This window comes from Schistocerca nitens, chromosome 6, assembly GCF_023898315.1.
Source record: "Schistocerca nitens isolate TAMUIC-IGC-003100 chromosome 6, iqSchNite1.1, whole genome shotgun sequence".
Lineage (NCBI taxonomy): Eukaryota > Metazoa > Arthropoda > Insecta > Orthoptera > Acrididae > Schistocerca > Schistocerca nitens.
In genome coordinates, this window is record NC_064619.1 from 91,371,337 (window position 1) to 91,392,920 (window position 21,584).

A 21,584-nucleotide genomic window follows, 5' to 3' on the forward strand; every position below is an offset into this window, starting at 1 on the left:
AACGGAAATCGTACGTTTCCGAATATGGGTTCATATTTAAAATATTACGTACTCACTCCCCTCCAGGATTTCCTAGAAGTTGGTAAAGAGACTTTTCGAATACCGTGAATACATTTCTGAAGGTATTGGAGAATTATCCACTACACAAAAATGGCAACAAATATTAAATAAGACAAATGACGATTCTACATTTTTGTGCAAATTACTGTCATTTCTATTACCGGTCCACCAAGGCATTTTGCTGTGGTGAACATCGAATGTATGAAAAGCAATGACGCACAGCGTGGTGGGCAGTAGATGGGTAGCTTGAGAACATAATTTTCTAATAAACTTGTGTTCGTAGGCTGTTTGGACAACACAAGCTAGGCAACGAATAAAGGAAACTGTGTACTTTACTGTCAACGGCCAACGGTAATACCGGTTCCCTTCAGATCACTGAAGTTAAGCGCTGTCGGGCTGGGCTAGCGCTTGGATGGGTGACCATCCGGTCTGCCGACCGCTGTTGGCAAGCGGGGTACACTCAGTCCTTGTGAGGCAAACTGAGGAGCTACTTGATTGAGAAGTAGCGGCTCCGGTCTCGGAAACTGACATACGGCCGGGACAGCGTTGTGCTGACAACATGCTCCTCCATCTCCGAATCCAGTGACACATGTGAGCTGAGGATGACACGGCCTGTCGACACCTTTGGGCCTTCCAAGGCCTGTTCGGGCAGAGTGTAGTTTAGTTTAGTTCTTTATGTACTTTACTGTCAGTAAAAGCCAGTATAATTCACCATCAACTTCGATATATAAATTTTTTGCATCGTCTGATGATGCCTTACGGAACTCTTGGAAAGATTCCCGGTGCCTGACGGATGGCTCCAGCTGCTATTTGCATTCGTGCCACAAGATCCTTTGGTGATTCCACTGGTGTTCGCACACCAGGGCTTTCAAGTATCCCCAGAAGTGAAAATGCAATGGTGGCACTTGCAGTGAGCGAGGGGGCCAAGCTGTAAGGCCTCCACGCAAATCCATCTCTTGCCGAAGTTGCCTCCCAGATGGTGTTCATATTGAGCACCTTCAGTAAGTTAATTAAACTGTTGTTCACTGACAATAAAATCGTTGTCTCGTTTATTCTTTAACTAGATTGTGTAGTGAAAACTGCCTACGGCCTCCTCCACATTTCAGAGACGTAAACACGCAAACGAAGCATTTTCGAACATAGCTTTGATAGGAAAAAACGTTCAGTTGGTACTCATCTACCAAACACGGTGCCTCGTAACATACCTTCGGAATACCCTGTATTCCTGTATTTCGGGGCGATGAAATAGTGTGTGCGTGTCTGAATTTGAAAAAAAAAAAAGAAGAATTATTTATTCATCTGAAATATAGACCGCAAAGGTGTTGTGAAACTGTTTAGCAGTAACAGTTACTTGTTAAATAGTGCTAAAGGCAACAGTCATCTTGCAGCATTATTCCGACTCTGGCAGTAGCTTTTCACTAGCAGTTAGCTTGCTCGCCTTGTCATGGGTTAGGAAGTCTGGTCGAATGGCCGTTGCTACAACACAGTCAGAATCAACGAGGTCTGAGGACGAAGAAGTCAAGAACCACTTCTCTGCATTTCACTGACCCAGTATCCGATATGATTGATAGAAGCATGACATCCAGAATGCTGAGCTGTTCATATAAAAGATAAAAAATCTGGTTTGTAAGGTTAAAAACGAAGTATCTCTGAAAGCTCAGTGCACACCACACTCTATGCGAATGTGGCACTTCTTACTTGGGGCAGGCTGTGGAATATTCGAGGCGACTGCAAGGAACTTCGGTGATACACCCGACTAACAACGAAAAATTCAGCTTTTGCCGAGAACTGTTTCAAATATGGTCATGAAATGAAATACAACGAGACCGATGATGTGCTGTTAATTTTCAAGTTTCACTGATGCAGAATTAAGGTACTATTGAAATAAAGATGTTGGGAAACCTAACTTATGTATAAACAGTGGTGCGACTCTAGCAATACTTCACATTCTCGTTAGAGTCCGGAGAACAATTACGGACAAAGACATAACACCTGGCACCCGAATAAGACAGCTGGTCGGTTGTCGAAATATTGCACATAAAGGGAATCAACAATTCAGATGCACACCCAAAAGCACACTATTGCGTTAATTCACTGTGTTTCTCAGAGTTATACCCTTCGTTCCAAAATCCTTTTTGTTTCTTAATGATTAACGATTATTTTCATTTCGCCGTAGGACTAGAACAGTTTTCTGTGAGAACTTTTCTACGTCGTACCATATTCTACAATTCTCTTGTAAAATAATACTTTAATATTTTCTCTGATGATATATAGGTACCACTTTTTAAACTTATCCCAGAACTGTGAAGACAGAAGTAGGGATGAATTTATATGTGATACAATTCAGTCGCCAAACTCTCATCGATCGACGCTACACAGGTTCCTTCGAAACTGTCAATTTAACTAGACAACACTATGCATTGTCACATTACTTACTTATTGCTTATTAGGCCTAAAGCTCACACTAAATAATGATCGTAAATTTTTGCCGTCGTTGTTATCGTTATTTGCGCCCACAAAAACTGATCTGTTAGAGCGTTACTGCTGATCTCGCTTATTTTACAAATAACGATCGATACCTGTCAAATAACAACAGTGTAGTAGTAGTTCTGTCTTAGTTTAACGCGAATACTTCAAATCACTAACTTTGAAACCACGAAAGTAATGGTTTTCTTTCTCTCACCTGACGAGTAACACATTTTGTCTACGATCGGTTAAAGATTTTGTAGTATTAATATGTAACCTGTACAAATTATAAATAATGTATTAGTTTTTGTACATTGGTTGTATCCAATGATTTACTTTCCTACAATTTAGGACATATGATTAGTTTTCTTGTACCAAGAGAACGTGTATGGTACGGCATTTCTTCCGAACTATATGAGCGTCACAAAGAATTTAGTGAGACATTCAGATGTGATATTGACGTATTAAGCAAGTGGATAGCCGACGTCACGGGAATTCCTGAATTTCCGATCGCATGCTGCAGAGGTATGCACAACCCATCAAAAATGCTGTAATTTCTCGGGTTGCAACTGTAAATGTGTCAGAAACATAAGAACGAATACATTCTTTACCGCACAGTGAACGCATTCAAGTGACTTTAAAAAATGTAGTTACGCAAATCACTTTCTATTTGGACCTTTACTCTTCAGAAATAAATGGTCGATGCTTTGGTTACTTCAAATGTACTAATACATTTTATTCCTGTCGATCTCATAAGACTCTCTTTCGCCAATTCATCACTCCAACTATAGAACTGTTGATCTACAAAACTGATGTAATCAGAGGACCTTGAAAGACAATTAGGATTGACAGTCATCCTACATTGTTCAATTATAAAATGGAGCGGGAGACTGTAACACGTACTGTATGGTCTGTGGAGAGTCTGATAACGTTATCTTATGCTGTAGATGGCATTGAAAATAGTATAGGAGGCGATTATGAACTGGTAGGTTTCTCTATGACTGTGTGAAATCTTATGGGACTTAACTGCTAAGGTCATCAGTCCCTAAGCTGACACACTACTTAACCTACATCATCCTAAGGACAAACACACACACCCATGCCTGAGGGAGGACTCGAGCGTTCACCGGGACCAGCAGCGCCTCAGACCGCTCGGCTAATCCCGCACGGCTGACTTTAATTAACAGGTTTCATTCAGTTAGGCCACCTGGATGTCCCTTTACTTTATTTCTATGCGACTGAATGAGGGTGTTTCACCGCGCAACATACTGCATCTGTGTGGGTTACCGGCACTAAATAGTCCTCAGCAAATTACAAATGATTATTTCAGGCATCAGCTGTTATCTTTAGATTTATCACAGTGTACTCTTCCTCTGCCTGTCTTCCCACCACTGTAACCTCGTTTTACGCTGTTTTGTGCTTCTGCTACAACGCTTGTGAAACACCTTCTTAATCCACTGCAGTCACCGAGATAAGACATCATGTGAAGTCCCAACAAAAGACTTTAAAATAATTTAGTTTACAACTAGAACTTTATTGTATCATCTGCGACAATACAATGTGGAGGTGATGAAAGTTTTCAGAGATCTTGAAAGTCGGAAGCTCCTGTTTCCCTCTAACCGCTGAAGTAAAGAATAGCACTACAAATATGTTTTCACTCTGTCTGCTGAAGAAATATAATGCGAACCAGAGCTGATCGAAACAAATTACAAACGCTGGTACAAGAATCGAGGTCTGATTTCTCGAAATGATTCACATTGACAAATGAACAGTATAAGTGACGGCCAACAGAATTTTGATTACTTTTCTGCTTTTAGTACTACTGTAAATAACTAACTAAACATTGTTAGAAGAACTGAAAGTAAATGTAACTCAGATCTACAACTCACGAAAATGAATAAAATGTGATACAGCCGTTTTTCCCCCTTTTCTCAAGGCGAAAAGCTTACCACAAAAATTTTATATGTGGTATACTTTTTGTAATGGTTATATTGACAAAGATAAAAGCGAGTTACACAATTAAGGTCCGTGGTAGCCCCTCACAACAGTCTTATTGTACCACGTTTTCTCAGGATGTAGTACATTACAAATCCAAATGCGGACCACTTGAACACTTAACGACAGAGCGTGATGAAAATACGATATTGTCTTGTACAGGACGTGGCAGTTTACGAGTCAAGGGCACAGTACAACTCCGTTATTCGGCCGGTCTCTACGGCAATCACCTACCAACATGATTTGCTTACACTTTACAGTTTAAAATCTTATCGTTATCGAAGGAGTTAGAAGTCGTATGAAGGAACCAACCAGAATTCGTATAAAGTGAAATAACGTAATCACAGGAATGGTAAACTAAAACGCCGATTGGAGACATTAATTAAATTTATCTTAAATAATAGTGTAATGAAATAGGCAATGCGCGATTTCATACTATCTAGAGGAAGCAGAGTTAACAATAAAGAAGAAAATTCTTTTGATGTACTAATCACAAGGGAGAAAAAAATAGGTGTTTGGAACCGTAAGAATCTGCCTCACTAAACGTACCGACAGAGACGCGATGCGATGTCACCTAGAAATGCCGCCGCTGTGGTGCCTCATAAAGTAATATACGTAGTCGAGTGTCTGTTTCATTCAGAAATAATTAAAGAATCCACCCCTCTGATTGATGGGTGGCAAATTGCTAAGTTCATCAGCGATGTTATCCAGACCAGTGATTATTTGGAATTTTGAAACGCTAGCTTCTTTCATTCTACCCTTCTGAACAGTTTGTACACCAACTGCCTGATACAAAATTAAACTGATGGGAAGCTAAGAGGTACTATTTGAAGTGGCAGCCACCGAGTTGTATCCCGATAGTTGGAAAAGTTAATTTAGAAGCTAACCACGCATATCCGCTATTGTTCATTTCGAATTGTGACGTAATGTCAGCATACTGAGAAATCAGTCGATGAATGACCTAGTTTTGAAGTGAAACAGTTTGCGTGTCGTGCATTCGAAACTAATGTCGTTGATGATTCTCATCAATTTTTAAGGAGAAGAAACTGGTAAGTATGGGAGATGTTGTAGGATACGTTTATAGGTTTAAAGCCTATTTCTATAGGTTATCATAGCGATGATAAATTTATGTTTAACAGGAACAGTCTACATCTTTGTGAAAAGTTGGTGTGGGCAACTGTCAGACCGCGTCGTTACTTGCAACAATTTTTCGATTGGGATTCTACAGTAAATGCAGTGACACCAAACGACTGTTCCTAATCACCTGCAGACACACGTAAAAGGTCTGGATGTATGAAAAAGTAAGCGTTCTGTTGCTGTTATATATACTCAAATACTACTATGGTCCAGTTCACAAGTTTTCTCCGATGTAAAGCCGTTTCTCTGGCATTGTCAACGAAACATACAACAGATTATTACTTTCAGCTCTTTGAAAGACATATCTTGAAGCTAATGTCAGTTTCAAGCACCAAAACCTATCGTCATCAGTCGTCATTCATCCGATGAGTTTGCGCCAGTCAGTACTAATAATTCAGATACGTGCGCTCGTTGATCGTGTCTTAGAGGAGCTAAAACGAGGTAGCACTCGTTTCATTAACACATTTGGGTAGCTCCTACAAGTTTATATCGAACGTCATACATTAGATCGTTGAGCGCTTTTATGTCTCAAGGAAACTCTGGGCCAATTAAACTTTGTGTCATGTCGCTTCGATTTCTTCCAGTAGAATCTCCTGCAAGCTCACTTTCAGATTCGTAGCCTCTTTGACACCAGACGAATTGCAGAGAATCGTGCAATAAGTATCTGAACGTGGATGAAATCCACACAGAATTCTATGTGCAATATTTTATAGACCGTCTCACAGTTAGTCTGTAGCACCTATTCCGTGATTTTCGCCCTCCTACAAGTTTTCCCAACGTCTCATCGGTTTTATTCCGAAAGTTGGTACGACTCACAAAGTAAAAGACAACGTTAAATTACTTAGTGCAGATTTTAAGTTATTTGGACAGACCTGGAACGATAAATTCAGTACCATTTTGTGTGACGTTTTCTGTGCTTTTCGGTTTTGGCACCGTCAGGGATAGACGCTTGACAAATGTTCTTCCTCGAAATGAAGATCCAATATGGACAAGCAAGGAAAGGGGCCTTTTAAAATTTTGCAACGCCCATGATGAACCGACTCCAATTATTTACTGAACGTTATGTAGACCTGCTAAGCTAATCCCTCCTTAATGAAAGGTATAAGAAGATAACCATCTACAAGATTCGGCTTCAACTAATAGTTTAATGATGCAATACATTTCCAAAGAGGATTGGAACAAAGCTTAACCGTAGTATTCGAATCCTGGATGCGCAAGCTCAAAAACCTCTTATCAGTATCGCCACATTGAAGGTCAGATCTATCGTCCTGTTCATATGTTTGGATGTACTCCAAAGAATCATTGAGGAACAACAGGGAGATAAAGGGACCAAAAAAAATTTTCAGAACTCCACCGTCCTACCGACTGGGAAAATACTGTAACTTTTTCAATAGCTTTGACTGTCTTGTGCCTTGTACGCTAAAACCATAGTACACTGACGGAAAAAATGCAACACCAAAAAGTAATTAATGTAGAGTAATGAAATTTTTGGAAATGCATTGGTCTGGCTCACATACGTAAGTGATTAACATTGAAAGATCACATGTTAATATAATTGCGAGATAAGCCATTGCAAATATGAAATGTTGGTGTATTAATAACGGATGTAGCGACCAGAATGTTGAATGGTTATAAGCAAACATACAACTGTGTATGCATTGTGTTTCATAAGTGTCGGATGTTAGTTTGTGGGATACAGTTCCATGTCTGTAGCACTTAGTCATAAAAGGGCCAGTTAAAGCTGTTTGTGAGTCACACTGCAGTGGTCGTCCGATGATGTCCCTTATGTTCTCAGCTGAAGGCGGATCTGGTGATCGATAAAGCCAAGGCAACATGACGACACTGTATACAGAGTGTTGGCTCACAACAGTGTTATAATGACATGCGTTTCTATTCGGGTAAACACTCCCTGAAATGTTGTTCATGAATGTTAGCGCAACAGGTAGAATCACCAGGTTGACGTACAAATTTGCAGTGTTGGCGAGTGGGATAACCACGACAGTGCTCCTGCTGTCATATGAAATGGCCCTCCAGACCATAACACCAAGTGTAAGTGTCTGCAGGCCCTCAGCTGGCCTCCTCCTGACCAACACACTGTCATCACTGGCACCGACGCAGAACCAGCTTTCTTCAGAAAACATAACAGACCTCACCCTGTTATTGAATTAGTTCCCGCTTGACACCACTGAAGTAACAGATGGCGGTGGTTTGGGATCCATGGAATGCATGCTACAGGACGATTGTAGCAGTCATACCAACTGCTGCTCGAAATTCTGTGCAGATGCAGTACTATGAGCCGGAGCCAAACGCCAAATGTGATAGTGTTCCTTCTCGGTAGTGCCACGTGGCCGTCTGGAGCCTTGTTCTTGCGACTGCACATTCTCTTGACCACCAAGGATAATCTACAGTGGCTATATTCCTGCCAAATCTCTCTGCAATACGGCCGAAGACACATCCAGCCTCTCATAGTACAGGGTGATTCAAAAAGAATACCACAACTTTAGGAATTTAAAACTCTGCAACGACAAAAGGCGGAGCTAAGCACTATCTGTCGGCAAATTAAGGGAGCTATAAAGTTTCATTTAGTTGTACATTTGTTCGCTTGAGGCGCTGTTGACTAGGCGTCAGCGTCAGTTGATGCTAAGATGGCGACCGCTCAACAGAAAGCTTTTTGTGTTATTGAGTACGGCAGAAGTGAATCGACGACAGTTGTTCAGCGTGCATTTCGAACGAAGTATGGTGTTAAACCTCCTGATAGGTGGTGTATTAAACGTTGGTATAAACAGTTTACAGAGGATGGGTGTTTGTGCAAAGGGAAAAGTTCTGGACGGCCGAGAACGAGTGATGAAAATGTAGCACGCATCCAGCAAGCATTTGTTCGCAGCCCAGGAAAATCGACTCGCAGAGCTAGCAGAGAGCTGCCAAAAGGTTAGTTATGAAACCTTATCGTCTGAAATTGGTTCAAGCACTGTCTGCAGCTGATAAGATTAAAAGAATCGGTTTCTGTGATTTTATCCTTGCTCAAATGGAAACAGATGAATCTTTCGTTTCAAAGATTGTGTTTAGTGATGAAGCAACTTTCCACACTAACGGGAAAGTCAACCGTCACAATGTCTGTATATGGGGCACTGAGAATCCGCGGGAAACAACTCAGTATGAACGTGACTCGCCTAAGGTAAACGTTTTCTGTGCCATTTCAGCCAATAAAGTTTTTGGTCCCTTTTTCTTCGAAGGTGCTAGTGTAACTGGACTACAGTATCTGGATATGTTAGAGAATTGGCTGTTCCCTCAGCTCGAACAAGAAGCACAACAATTCATATTTCAGCAGGATGGAGCGCCACCACATTGGCACTTATCTGTCCGTAACTAGCTGAACGTCAACTACCCGAGGCGATGGATCGGCCGCCAGGCAGCCCGTGACAGAGCACTTCATCACTGGCCTCCAAGAAGCCCTGATCTTACCCCCTGCGATTTTTTCTTATGGGGGTATGTTAAGGATATGGTGTTTCGGCCACCTCTCCCAGCCACCATGGATGATTTGAAACGAGAAATAACAGCAGCTATCCAAACTGTTACGCCTGATATGCTACAGAGAGTGTGGAACGAGTTGGAGTATCGGGTTGATGTTGCTCGTGTGTCTGGAGGGGGCCATATTGAACATCTCTGAACTTGTTTTTGAGTGAAAAAAAACCTTTTTAAATACTCTTTGTAATGATGTACAACAGAAGGCTATATTATGTTTCTTTCATTAAATACACATTTTTAAAGTTATGGTATTCTTTTTGAATCACCCTGTACTATCGCACAACCTTGTTCAGACTCAGTGAGGTCCTGATAAGGGTGTCTATGTCGCTTTAATGGCATCAACTCACAACGTTCAGCCTCAAAGGTTACTAACACTCATGACTGTGAGCCGTGTGCGGCTCAAATTCATGCCTTTTGTTCTTTGGCATTTTTTCACATCGAGTGGCGTCTTGTTTCTTCCTTACTTACTGGCTTACAAAGTTGCTGGCCTGCTTCCTTGAGTGGCGGCAGCAGCGATTATCGGTACTAGTAGTGTCGTAGTATCTTTGGTGTGACCGCTAGTACTTCTGGGTGGTAGTGCTGGGTGGAAGTCAGTCGGTTGGGACAGAGCAGCGAGGAGCTCTTCTCGGCGTGCAGCCAGACTTGGACCCCTGGCGGCATGCATTTGCTGTCGGATTGTGAGGTGCTAGGATCGAGAGCGACAAAGTTCGTTGCCCACCGAACCTGGACGCTGAAGTTGAGTAATAAGTTAACCTGTTATGAAACCTAAACTATTGTGACATCTCTTCGTTCACTTGCAGGTTGTTCCTCTCTGGGTGGTTCGGGCTATCTAGCAGCAACGTATGATGTGTTGGAGTCAGAGAAATCTTGCAGCCATCTTCCTATATTGTGATTAATTATTAAATTGACTGTTACTTGCCAGTGAAATACACCCCGTCGTGTTGATACTGTCCGGCACGGCGTGTAGTTCGACAGCCTTTTGTTTCGTTCATATTTTGCTTAGAGTCGTTATTGTTCCGTTGGCTGTTTATAGACGCCAATTTTTGAAGACGTAGTGCTGTTCGTATCCTCGTCCTTGGCCGATATTTTCCATCGTTGTGCCGTCGGACGGAAGGGGATTGGTTGAATTGTTGGTCAGTCATAGGCATATCCCTGGTTTGGGTTGCTATCCGATTATTTAACTTCAGCTCTTAGCTGCCTATCTCACCTCACCTTACGATTGAGCTACCTTTACACACCGACCCTTGTAATACTTCTGAGCACCACTTGTTCTGTTTGCTTTAGATTATAATTTTCATTTTAGTTTGAAGTATTGTGCAAGGCCTTCGACCGTGTATTAATTCAGTTCTTTTTAAATTTTAGATAAAGGCCTTCAGCCGTGTTAAATTAAAATTTTGAAGAGTGGTTTTTATTTTTAAAAAGAAAACTATTTTTCCCTTAAAATTTGTTCTATCTGAAATTTTTTGTAATGCAGGCCAAAGCTGTTAATTGGCCAGTGTGCCTGCAGCTGAGGCCTTATTTTTAATAAGGCTTTCAGTCACGTGTATTCTTTAAAGGAAAATTTTTTTTCTAAGGAGAAAATGAAATGGCTCTGAGTACTATGGGACTCAACTGCTGAAGTCATAAGTCCCCTAGAACTTAGAACTACTTAAACCTAACTAACCTAAGGACAACACACACATCCATGCCCGAGGCAGGATTCGAACCTGCGACCGTAGCGGTCGCGCGGTTCCAGACTGTAGCGCCAGAACCGCTCGGCCACCAGCGGTCGGCTAAGGAGGAAGGGGTTTATTTTAAATTGTTTGTCTGATTTGTTGTTCAGGCCTTCAGCCTTTGTTCCAGATTTGTTTGTGGCCTTTAGCCGTGCAAGAAGTTAATATTTCCTTAATTAGGCTTTTGGCCTTTCTGTTGTAAGTTTAAAAGAAATTTCTTGGTTAGAAAAAAAATGTTTAATATTGTGATTTAATTACAGTTGTCCTTCAGACGTGTAGTGTAGGCGTTCAGCAGCTAATTGTTTTCAGTTGCATGTTTTTTTTATTTACCTTCTATTTTTAATTGTTTTTGATTTCTAAGGCAGGCCTTCAGTCGTTCTTGTTTTTGGTGTGGTTTTGGGCCTTCAGCCCAGAAAGTATGTCATGTTTTCTTTAACTAGGCCTTCAGCCGTCGCATTGTCTAATTGTGATCTTTTAAAACAGTGTGTAAATAAGTTGTTCTCAGAAAAATAAAGTTGTCTGTTTGATAGTGCAACTCACAGTAACTGTTTACGCCCAATCAACAATCGTAACCTTATCCTGTGCGCTCTTTGAGTACTTGCCAACCAGGTTTCCGACCGTTACATCGTTTATTTAAGGCAAACGTGATGTGCATCCTCAGAACGGCGCTACTAGCACCGCTATTATGCAACTGGAGCGAAATCTGAATCGACATTATCATTGGGATGGTGAACTAACTTCCGTTTATCCAACTTCGACTCTGTCAGGAACCCTGTGCACACCGGCCGTGGCTGTAAGGAGGGAGAGGCATACAGCTGTTAGTCTCAATCCCATTATCTTTTATTATTCATGCTGTAAATAGCTATCTTCAGCACAGTTTTCGTTATATTTCAACAGACTCGCAGCAGTTCATGTCACCGTATATTCTTACAGGTGTCCTCCTGCCTATACACCTGTAACAACATATGGTGACATGAACTGCAGCGAATCTGTTGAAATATAATGAAAATACACTGAATATGACTGTTTGTACCCGATATATAAATTTGCAAGAATAATAAAACCTAATGGGATGGCGACTGACGACAGCGTGCTTCTGCTGCCTTAACGTTCGTTTATGTCGCACAACTCCTTCCCGGAGGGGCGATTTTTTTCCGTCAGTGTATATCCCTCAACAAAAAACCGAAAAATTCACATAGTTTCAGTTGGTGGCAAAGCATTCATCCTTCGAGGTCACAAAATAAGAGACGTGGACAGACGGAAAAAAGTGATTTTTCTCAATACTTCGCAGACTTTATCTCCTTCCCCGCGTCCCCCCAATCCATGTGCCAGACTCTTGGTTCGTGTCACGACACGATATTTTAAATTCTATGACATTTTCTCTCAGTCCATCAACCTTCAATAAGGATCACTTGCTCCAGGATTCGTCCCTGAACGTCCCTTGGATGATCTGGCACCTTACGTTGGGCCTGATAACCGAGGATCGTAGTGCTGATTATTACGAATCTTCAAACTGAGTTTCAGTTTTGCAAGTAAATCTCGCGGACCGAGACATTCGGAGTACTTCCACTGCGGTGAGTGGGACTCATGTCAGCGTGGACCAATTATCTTCCTTTGTGGAAGTATCATTCACAGAGCACAGAACTTCCAGGGTTTGAAGCCTAAAAGTTGATGGCGTTCGAGAGGATGGCGTGACTGGTCGCAGCCGTGCAATCTTCGAGACTTCAAAGAAGCTCGAATTTGCGTACCTCTCGCAAGCATCTGTGAGCAGTTGTGGATTACGAAGAAGTGAGACAGGGCATAATGGCGTACTGATCAAGACACTGGCCTCGTATTCGACAGGCAGTAGCTTCATATCCACTCCCGGACATCCAGATCTAGTGTTTCTGTGATTTCTCTAGAGCACTTAAAGAATTATTAAACAAGGTTTTCCGAAACTCTTTCATCCAAGAAGACGAAGTAAATACTCCCGAATTCCAATCAAGAACAACTTCCAAGATGACAAACATAGAAATAGATATCCTCGGTGCCGCAAAGCAGCTTAAATCACTTAATAAAAGCAAGGCTTCAGGTCCAAATTGTGTACCAATCAGGTTCCTCTCAGAGTATGCTGATACAATTGCTCCATATTTAGCAGCTGCATACAACCGCTCGCTCACAGAAAGATCCGTACCTAAAGACTGGAAAATTGCTCAAGTCACACCAGTACCCAAAAAGGGAAGTAGGAGTAATCCGTTGAATTACAGGTCCATATCACTAACGTCGATTTGCAGTAGGGTTTTGGAACATATACTGTATTCGAACATTATGAAGTACCTCGAAGAAAACGATTTATTGACACGTAGTCAGCGCGGATTCAGAAAATATCGTTCTTGTGACACACAACTAGCCCTTTATATTCATGAAGCAATGAGTGCTATCGACAGGGGATGTCAAACTGATTCCATATTTTTAGATTTCCAGAAGGCTTTTGATCCCGTTCCTCACAAGCGTCTTCTACAAAAACTGCGTGCCTATAGAATATCACATCAGTTGTGCGACTGGATGATTTTCGGTCAGAAAGGTCACAGTTCGTAGTAATAGACGGAAATTCATCGAGTAAATCAGAAGTAATATTCTGCGTTCCCCAAGGAAGTGTTATAGGCCCTCTGTTGTTCCTGATCTATATTAACGACACAGGAGACAATCTGGGTAGCCGTCTTAGATTGTTTGCAGATGATGCTGCGAAAATTGGCAATTGGCCCTGAATAAAGAAAAGTGTGAAGTTACTCGCATGAGTACTAAAAGAATTCAGCTAAATTTCGGTTACGCGGTAAGTCACACAAATCTGAAGGCTGTAAGTTCCACTAAAAACTTAGTGATTACAGTTACAAATACCCTAAACTGCAACGATCGCATAGATAATGTTGTGGGTAGAGCCAACCAAAGATTGTAATTCATTGGCAGAGCACTTATAGGGGGAACAGGTCTACTAAAGAGACTGCTTACACCACGCTTGGCCGCCCTATTCTGGAGTATTGCTGTGCGGTGTGGGATCCGCATCAGATAGGACTGACGCATGACATCGAAAAAGCACAAAGAAGGGCAGCTCGTTTTGTATTATTGCGAAGTAGGGAATGGAAAACATGATACGTGAATAGGAGTGGCTACCATTAAAATGAAGGTGTTTTTCGTTGCGACGGGATCTTCTCATGAAATTTCCGTCACCAATTTTCTCCTCTGATTGCGAAAACATTCTGTTGGCACCAACCTACATAGGGAGAAATGATCATCACGATAAAATAAATCAGGGCTCGCTCAGAAAAATTTAAGTGATTGTTTTTTCCCGCGCGCCATTCGAGAGTGGAACGGTAGAGAGACAGCTTGAAGGTCGTTCATTGACCTCCTGCCAGGAACTTTATTGTGAATAGCAATCACGTAGATGTCGATGTAGGACCCTGGGATGGTTCTTTTGAAGAAGCACGACCGATATCCGCCGGGTCCACCTCTGGTGGAGATGCCAGTTGTCGGTGTTTTCACCATCTCTCACGGTCGTCAGATGTCAGGTTCACGTAGTTATGAGCGTTTATCACGGTGGTCACATGGTGGAAATTCGATGCGGTATGCAGAAATTCATTCTCCAACAATGTTTTATAAAATTATTTCGATTGGTTACAAAAAAATTTGTTTATTTACAAAAATTACGAAGTGTGTAAGTAGAGTAATGAAATAGATTTTTTCACTTACGTTATAACAATGACGTCACAATTGAACGTCGTTCCTTTCAAAGTGCTTGCCTTGGGAAGACGGTTCTGCCACTACTAGTGCAGCTTCTCAAATACTGCATAACCTACATCTGCTTGGTTACAGCCAATTCAAAGTTTTAAATTCAATCTTTCAAGTTATCTGCTAGTAGCTTTATTGTACACTAAAGCGCCAAAGAAACCGGTACAGGCATGTCTATTCAAATACAGCCGGTTCTTAAAAAAATAAGAGCATGGGAGTATCGGAGAATTCAAGACTTTCTTGCAGATAGAACTCAACACGCCGCCCTTAACGGAACAAAATCAACAGCTGTAAAGGTAATATCCGGAGTATCACAGGGAAGTGTGATACGACCGTTGCTGTTTACAATGTATATAAATAATGTAGTAGAAACCATCGGATGCCCTTTAAGGCTATTCGCAAAGTAGCAAGGCCAGAAGTTAGTAAGAATTAGCAGAACGACCTGCAGAAAATAGACGAATGGTCCAGACACTGCCAGTTGACCCTCAACGTAAATAAGTGTAACATATTGGGCATACATAGGAAAAGAAATCAACTATTGTGCATCTAAACTATTGATGACAAACAGCTGGGGACAGCGTCTGCCGTAAAATATCAAGGCTTAACTATCCAGAGCGACCTTAAGTGGAATGACCACATAAAACAGATAGTAGGAAAAGCAGATACGAGACTCAGATTCATCGGAGCAATCTTAAGGAAATATAACTCATCCACGAAAGAAGTGGCCAATAAGGCGCTTGTTCACCCAAATTTTGAGTATTGCTCGTCTGTCTGGGATCCCTATTAGGTAGGACTGATAGAGGAGATAGAGAAGATCCAATGAAGAGCTGGTGAGAAGGCGTTATAGCGACGCTAAACAAACTCCACTTGCAGACAGTACAAGAGAGGCGTTGTGCATCACGGAGAGATTTGCTATTGAAATTTCGGGACAGTATTTTTGAGGAGGAGGCGCACAGCATATCACGTCCCCCCAAATATACCTCGCGTATTGACCACGAGGAGAAAATTCGCGAAATTAGAGCTTACCGATAGTCATTCTTCCCACGCACTGTACGCAGATGGAACAGTTTTGGAGGGATCAGATAGTGGTACCGAATGTACCCTCCGCCACACACCTATAGGTGGATTTGCGGAGTATGATACAGCAGATGTAGATGTAGATTCAGATGTAGATGTAGATGTAGATGTAGATTTGGAAACTGGCACAATATGGCGCTGCGATCGGTAACGACTATATAACAGGACAAGTGTCTGGTGCTGTTGTTATTCGTAGATTGGTTACTGCTGCTACAATGGCAGGCTAACGAGATTTAAGTGAGTCTGAACGTGGTATTGTAGTCTGCACACGAGCAATGGGACAGAGCATCTCCGAGGTAGCGATTTAAGTGTGACTTTTCGCGTATGATCATTTCACGAGTGCACCATAAAGATCAGGAACCCGGTAAAACATCAGATCTCCCACATCGGTGCGGCCGGAAATTTTTTTTTAACAAGAACGGGACCAACGACCACTGAAGAGAATCGTTCAATGTGACACAAGTGCAACACTTACGGAAATTTCTGGAGTTTTCAATGCTGGACTATCAGCAGGTGTCAGCGTGCGAAACATTCAACGAAACATCATCGATATGGGCTTTCGGAGCCGAAAGCCCTCTCGTCTACCCTTGATGACTGCACGTTACTAACCTTTACGCCTCGCCTGTGCCCGTCAACGCAGACACGGGGCTGTCGATGACCAGAAACATGTTGCCTGGTCGGATGAGTCTCGTTTCAAATTGCATCTAGTGGATGGACGTGTACGGATATGGAGACAGTCTTATTAATCCATGTAGCCTGCATGTCAGCAGGGGACTGTTCAAGCTGGTTGAGGCTCTGTAATGGTGTGAGGCGTGTACAGTAGGAGCCATACGGGACATCCCACATGTCAAGGTACGACTCTGACAGGTGACACGTAAGTAAGCATCCTGTCAGATCACCTGCGTCCATTTATGTCCATTGTGCATTCGACGGACTTGGGCAATTCAAGCAGGACATTGCGACACCCCACACGTGCGTAATTGCTACAGAGTGGCTACAGGAACTCTCTTCTGAATTTAAACGCTTAGGCTGTCCACCAAACTCCCCAGAAATGAACATTATTCAGCATATATTGTATACCTTGCAACGTGCTGTTCAGAAGAGATCTCTAGCCCCTCGTACACTTACAGATTTATGGACAGCCTTGCCGGATTCATGGTGTCCATTCCCTCCAGGACTACTTGAGACATTAGTCGAATCCATGCCACGTCATATTGCGGCACTTCTGGGTGCCGGAGGGGCCTACACGATATTAGGCAGGTGTACCAATTTCTTTGGCTCTTCAATGTATCTCGTAAAATAGGCTTTTTTCGACAGTATTGTCATTGTCAAGTATCCCTGCGTGTATTAGTGTTGGAAAATTTGATTTACTTTTGCGACATTTGTATATGGTGTTACTTGTACACGTGTACTTTAGCTCGGTGAGAAGTATATATTGCATCACTGATGAATCCTTTCATCAATTGTCTATTCTTAGATTGTAGAGTAAGTTGCGTAGTAATTTAACAGCTAGTTGACAGTTCTCAATAATCATGTATGTTTACAAAGTGATTACAGCTAGTCAGCGGTATTATTTGAGTTACAGACAATTTAGGCGGTTGTATAAACTTTGTTTGTCTCTTTTTTATTAGTTCTCGTGTTCCAGAACGAGAATAAAATTTTATAGATAATTTTTGTGTTTGAAGTCGGTTTATTCGTTTAACATGTCGTGCAGAAAGAACAAGGTGACTTAAAACAAAAATATTACCTATAAAATTTTGTTGACACTCTGGAACACGAGAACTGGTAAAAAATATACAAAGGAAGTTTACACAAGTAACAAAATTATCTGTAAATCAAACAATATCGTTGACTTACCTACAACCATTCTGAACATGGAGCATCAATGAGAACTGTCAACTTACTACGTGACTTTATTTTAGCATCATAAAAATAGCGGCAACGGCAAAAGGGTTCATCAATGGGGCTATTCGTAAGTATACATGTACAATTAACTCAACATACAAATATCGCTACAAATGATATTATATTCACCATCTCTAATATTCGCTGATGTTCTTAACTATGGCGATACTGCCGAAATAGGCATATTTGACGAAATACAATCAAACTATCAACTAACTTGGAGGATTCCCGTGAAAACACTATATTACGACGTGTTTCATGCTGCGGGCCCTATTCTGCAAGAAACGTTTCAGGAATCGATGTCGTAGAAGTACTTCCACCAGGCTTATAACTGCAGAAAAATACCACCTATAAGGTGGTTGCCAGTAACTTTGCCGTCTACTGGGCTTGTGATTTGACGCATCTACAATCGGAGGTCACCCACATTAAATAGTCAATCCTAACTATCGTATCATGCAGTATAACCCGAAGTAGCACTGTATATGCGAAATGTCACTGCCAGCCCAACATCACGCTCCACCCTGGATAAACTTTATACAACTATCGATGCAGGGCGGTTGCATTAATATAGCTTCATAGTGTAGTCTCTTGAGGCAGAATACGTGCACTGTGCATAAATTAATGACGTCATAATATGTTTCAAACACTGATGGCGAATAATAACCTAAGGATAACGTAATGGTAAATACCGCGATATGTGTGACATAGTGTAAGTGTCGTGTGACTAGGGCCTTCCGTCTGGTAGACCGTTTGCCGGGAAAAATTCTTTCGATTTGACGCCACTTCGGCGTCTTGCCCGTCGACGGGGATGAAATGATGATGATTAGCGCAACACAACACCCAGCCCCTGAGCGGATAAAATCTTCGACCAAGCCGGGAATCGAACCCGGGCCCTTAGGATAGTGACAGAGTAACAGCGGCGGACATACCATACCAGCGACGATAGTACGAGGGGCGTTCAGAAAGTAAGCTCCGATCGGTCGCGAAATGGAAACGACTATGAAAATCCGATAAAGCTTTGCAAAGATGTGTTGGGTAGTGTCTCTAGTATAACCCCAGTTAGCATCACGTCGCTCTTCTCATTTCTGAGCTCGCAGTGAGTGCCTAAAGATGTCTAGAAAATAGTGTCTGCCGCCAAGTACGAGGGCCTGGTGAGAAATTTCGCCTGAAGCTATGCAGCTAACATTACATAACTGTCGTGCTGTTTCTTCTTCAAGACAATTCTCAGCCGCATTCTGCAGGGGCAATGAAGATGCTCCTGCATTGTTTTCAAATGGAAATGTTAGATTACCCACAATACAGTCCGCAATTGTCTCCCCCTGAGTTTCATCTCTGGTCACATGAACCGCTGTCTTTGAAGACAACATTTTTACACAGACAACGAGGTGTAGGCCAGCGTGGAGAATTGGCGGAAAGCACTGGCGGCTGCCTTCTATGATGAGGCTATTGAAAAGTTGGTACAACGCTATGACAAACGTCTAAGTCAGAAAGGCGACTACGTAGAGAAGTAGCTGAAAGGTGTAGCTAATTGTTACAAGTAAAACATTTCCGATGTTCACTGTGGTTTCAATTTGGCAATCAATCGGAGCTTACTTTCTGAACAGGCCTCGTACGTAGAACAACGCCTCCCCTGTTATATTGTATCACCTCTGTCGGGGTCAGAGTAGCTTATTACAGCCATACGCAGACAGAATACAGTTATCGTCTACCTGTAAGCCAGCGGACAAACAGCAAGAGGCGCTTTCAACACAATGCTAGCAGAACTCATGGAGTCACAGCATACAAGTGTAGGACACACATTGCCGGATAGTGTGCTCGAATACAATGAATAGAACCTTTTGTGACTGAGTGACAGTCAGTTGTCATCTGTCGTCCGCTTCTCATGTGCTGTAAACGATTTGACTGCTGTAGAAAGATTGAGCTGCAGCGGTGTTAGTGATCTACAACAACCAGTTGTTGCTGACATAGTGCCTTACACCATCTAATCCCACGAATAATACAGCATGAAGTTTGCGGGGATGCCTATGTACGTAGCACTCTAGCAAGCGAATTCCCAAATCCCCAGATTTCGGCCCACACATAGAGTACTATATAAGGATTGGCTGCCCATCTGCAGTAGCTTCTTTTCCGAGTTGCAGTTTATATTCTTTCCTGCATTTACTCTTTTTGTTAGAACTTGGAGGATAACATTGTGGGCACCAGTCCTTGTTCAACGATATATGTATCGAACGGTATTACGGAGGACAATGTCCTGGATTGAGAGAAATGTATTACCCCTGACTTAATATAACGCTACTGTGTAATACTTATGTTGTCTTTGTTCGAGTGAGTGTTAAGAATCTCCATCTAGTATACAGGTAGTTAATTAAAGCTGTATGCCGAGAAACTATAATTTACAAACCTTTCTCTATCTTGAGTGTCAAGAGGGGTTATTTGTACACCAATCAATTTTCAGCTATTCTTGTTTCCACTGTAGACGAACAGCAGAACGTTGTTAAACACGATACAGCCGCTGTTGTGTGAGTTATTAGTTGCCTGCTGGAACATGGACATGTTTGGCTCAGAGTACAATAGAGCTTATTGTAAATACTGTTTGTTAGAGTCTAATACACTTAAACAGTCTTGCACATGGTCGAACACATGGTCCATTATGTAGTTTTATATCGTAGTCTCCACTGGGTTACCATCCTCCTTAGCCAAGGAAGATGTAAAAATCTCCTACAGTCACGTATCCAGGCACATTATAAAATCTATAAGATGGTTACCAAAAACCTTGTGTACTCCCAAACTTGTTATTGCAAATATAAATTTATTATAACGTAAATCTTGAAGAGATGGTGCACATTTTCAACATTATTCATAAAAAATCTCATGATGCACTTAAGTCATAATAATTTATTGTTTAGGTAAACAAACCAGTTTTCCTTACAACATAATTTTTGAGAGTTTTACATGCACTCATTCGTCATGATATTTAACCGTTAACAAAACCTTACACTGGGGCATCTAGCACTTAAGCTAAGGGTGAGATGCAGCGCTCTTATGGATGTCATACCGCTTCATGATATTAGTTGAAATTTCAATTTTTTTAACAAAAATATGGTTAAAATGCGGGTTCATCACTAAATTATTTGAGGAATAGAAATAAACACTGAAGAATTGGCAAACAAAGCCATTATTTTTATTGGTTGTGTTATCTCCATCATTAGTTTTGATTCCTATTTTTCCTGCCACGGTCAACAGGAAAAGTATCAGAGATTGTACAGTTTTCGTGTACTCAGAGCTTATATGCCAATCAGCATAACCAGTAACATTTGTAGTGCTTTCACAATACAATCCTTTGCACTCCTTATATGGTGTCTTATCAAGAGATGCTTTTTTATGCAGGCCTAGTCCTATTTTTGTCGTAATCTGGATCGTCGAGATCTTAATCGAGGTTTCCCAAATTTGATTTCCTTTTTGCAGGCTGAGCTTTAGCTTTAGAATTTTTTTCATTTTTAGCCTTTTCAGCTAACCTCTTATTCAGCTCATCTCTATTTTCTTTGGAAGTTAATAAAACTGCCCCTTTCTTCTTCCATTTCCTGGGTTTCTCTTGACTTAGTTTAGGTATAGGGGAAACGACAGCTAGGAATTTTGAAGGAGCTCCCTCAGGCTCAGGTCCGACGCTGTCTTTGCTAGAACCTTGTTGTGGTTCGCTGTAAGATGGTTGTAAGATGCAAGTTGTGGATGAAGGTGCGGTTTGAGGTTGTGAAGGTATCGCCTCGGGACTAGGCGCAATGTTATCTTATATCAAAAAGAGGCAATCCGGAAGAATATTCTTGTCTAGAGGGTAAATTCCTGTAGTCTTGAATCCACTGGTCCCGTTACCTACGGAAGCTGTTTCTTCCCAAACCCCACGAAGCATAGGGCCAACCTGGTACCTAGTCAGCTTCCGGCCAACAT

The 21,584-nt window shown here is 41.7% G+C and overlaps 1 protein-coding gene across 1 annotated transcript in view; it reads left to right on the forward strand.

The window, feature by feature from the left end:
- The first annotated feature begins 853 nt into the window (after positions 1 to 853).
- Positions 854 to 21,584, forward strand: part of LOC126263241 (N-acetylgalactosaminyltransferase 6-like) — a 49,067-nt gene continuing 28,336 nt past the window's right edge. Inside the window, exon 1 of the mRNA XM_049960326.1 lies at positions 854 to 970. Coding sequence (XP_049816283.1) covers positions 854 to 970 — 117 coding nt within the window. The remainder of the gene's footprint in view (positions 971 to 21,584) is intronic.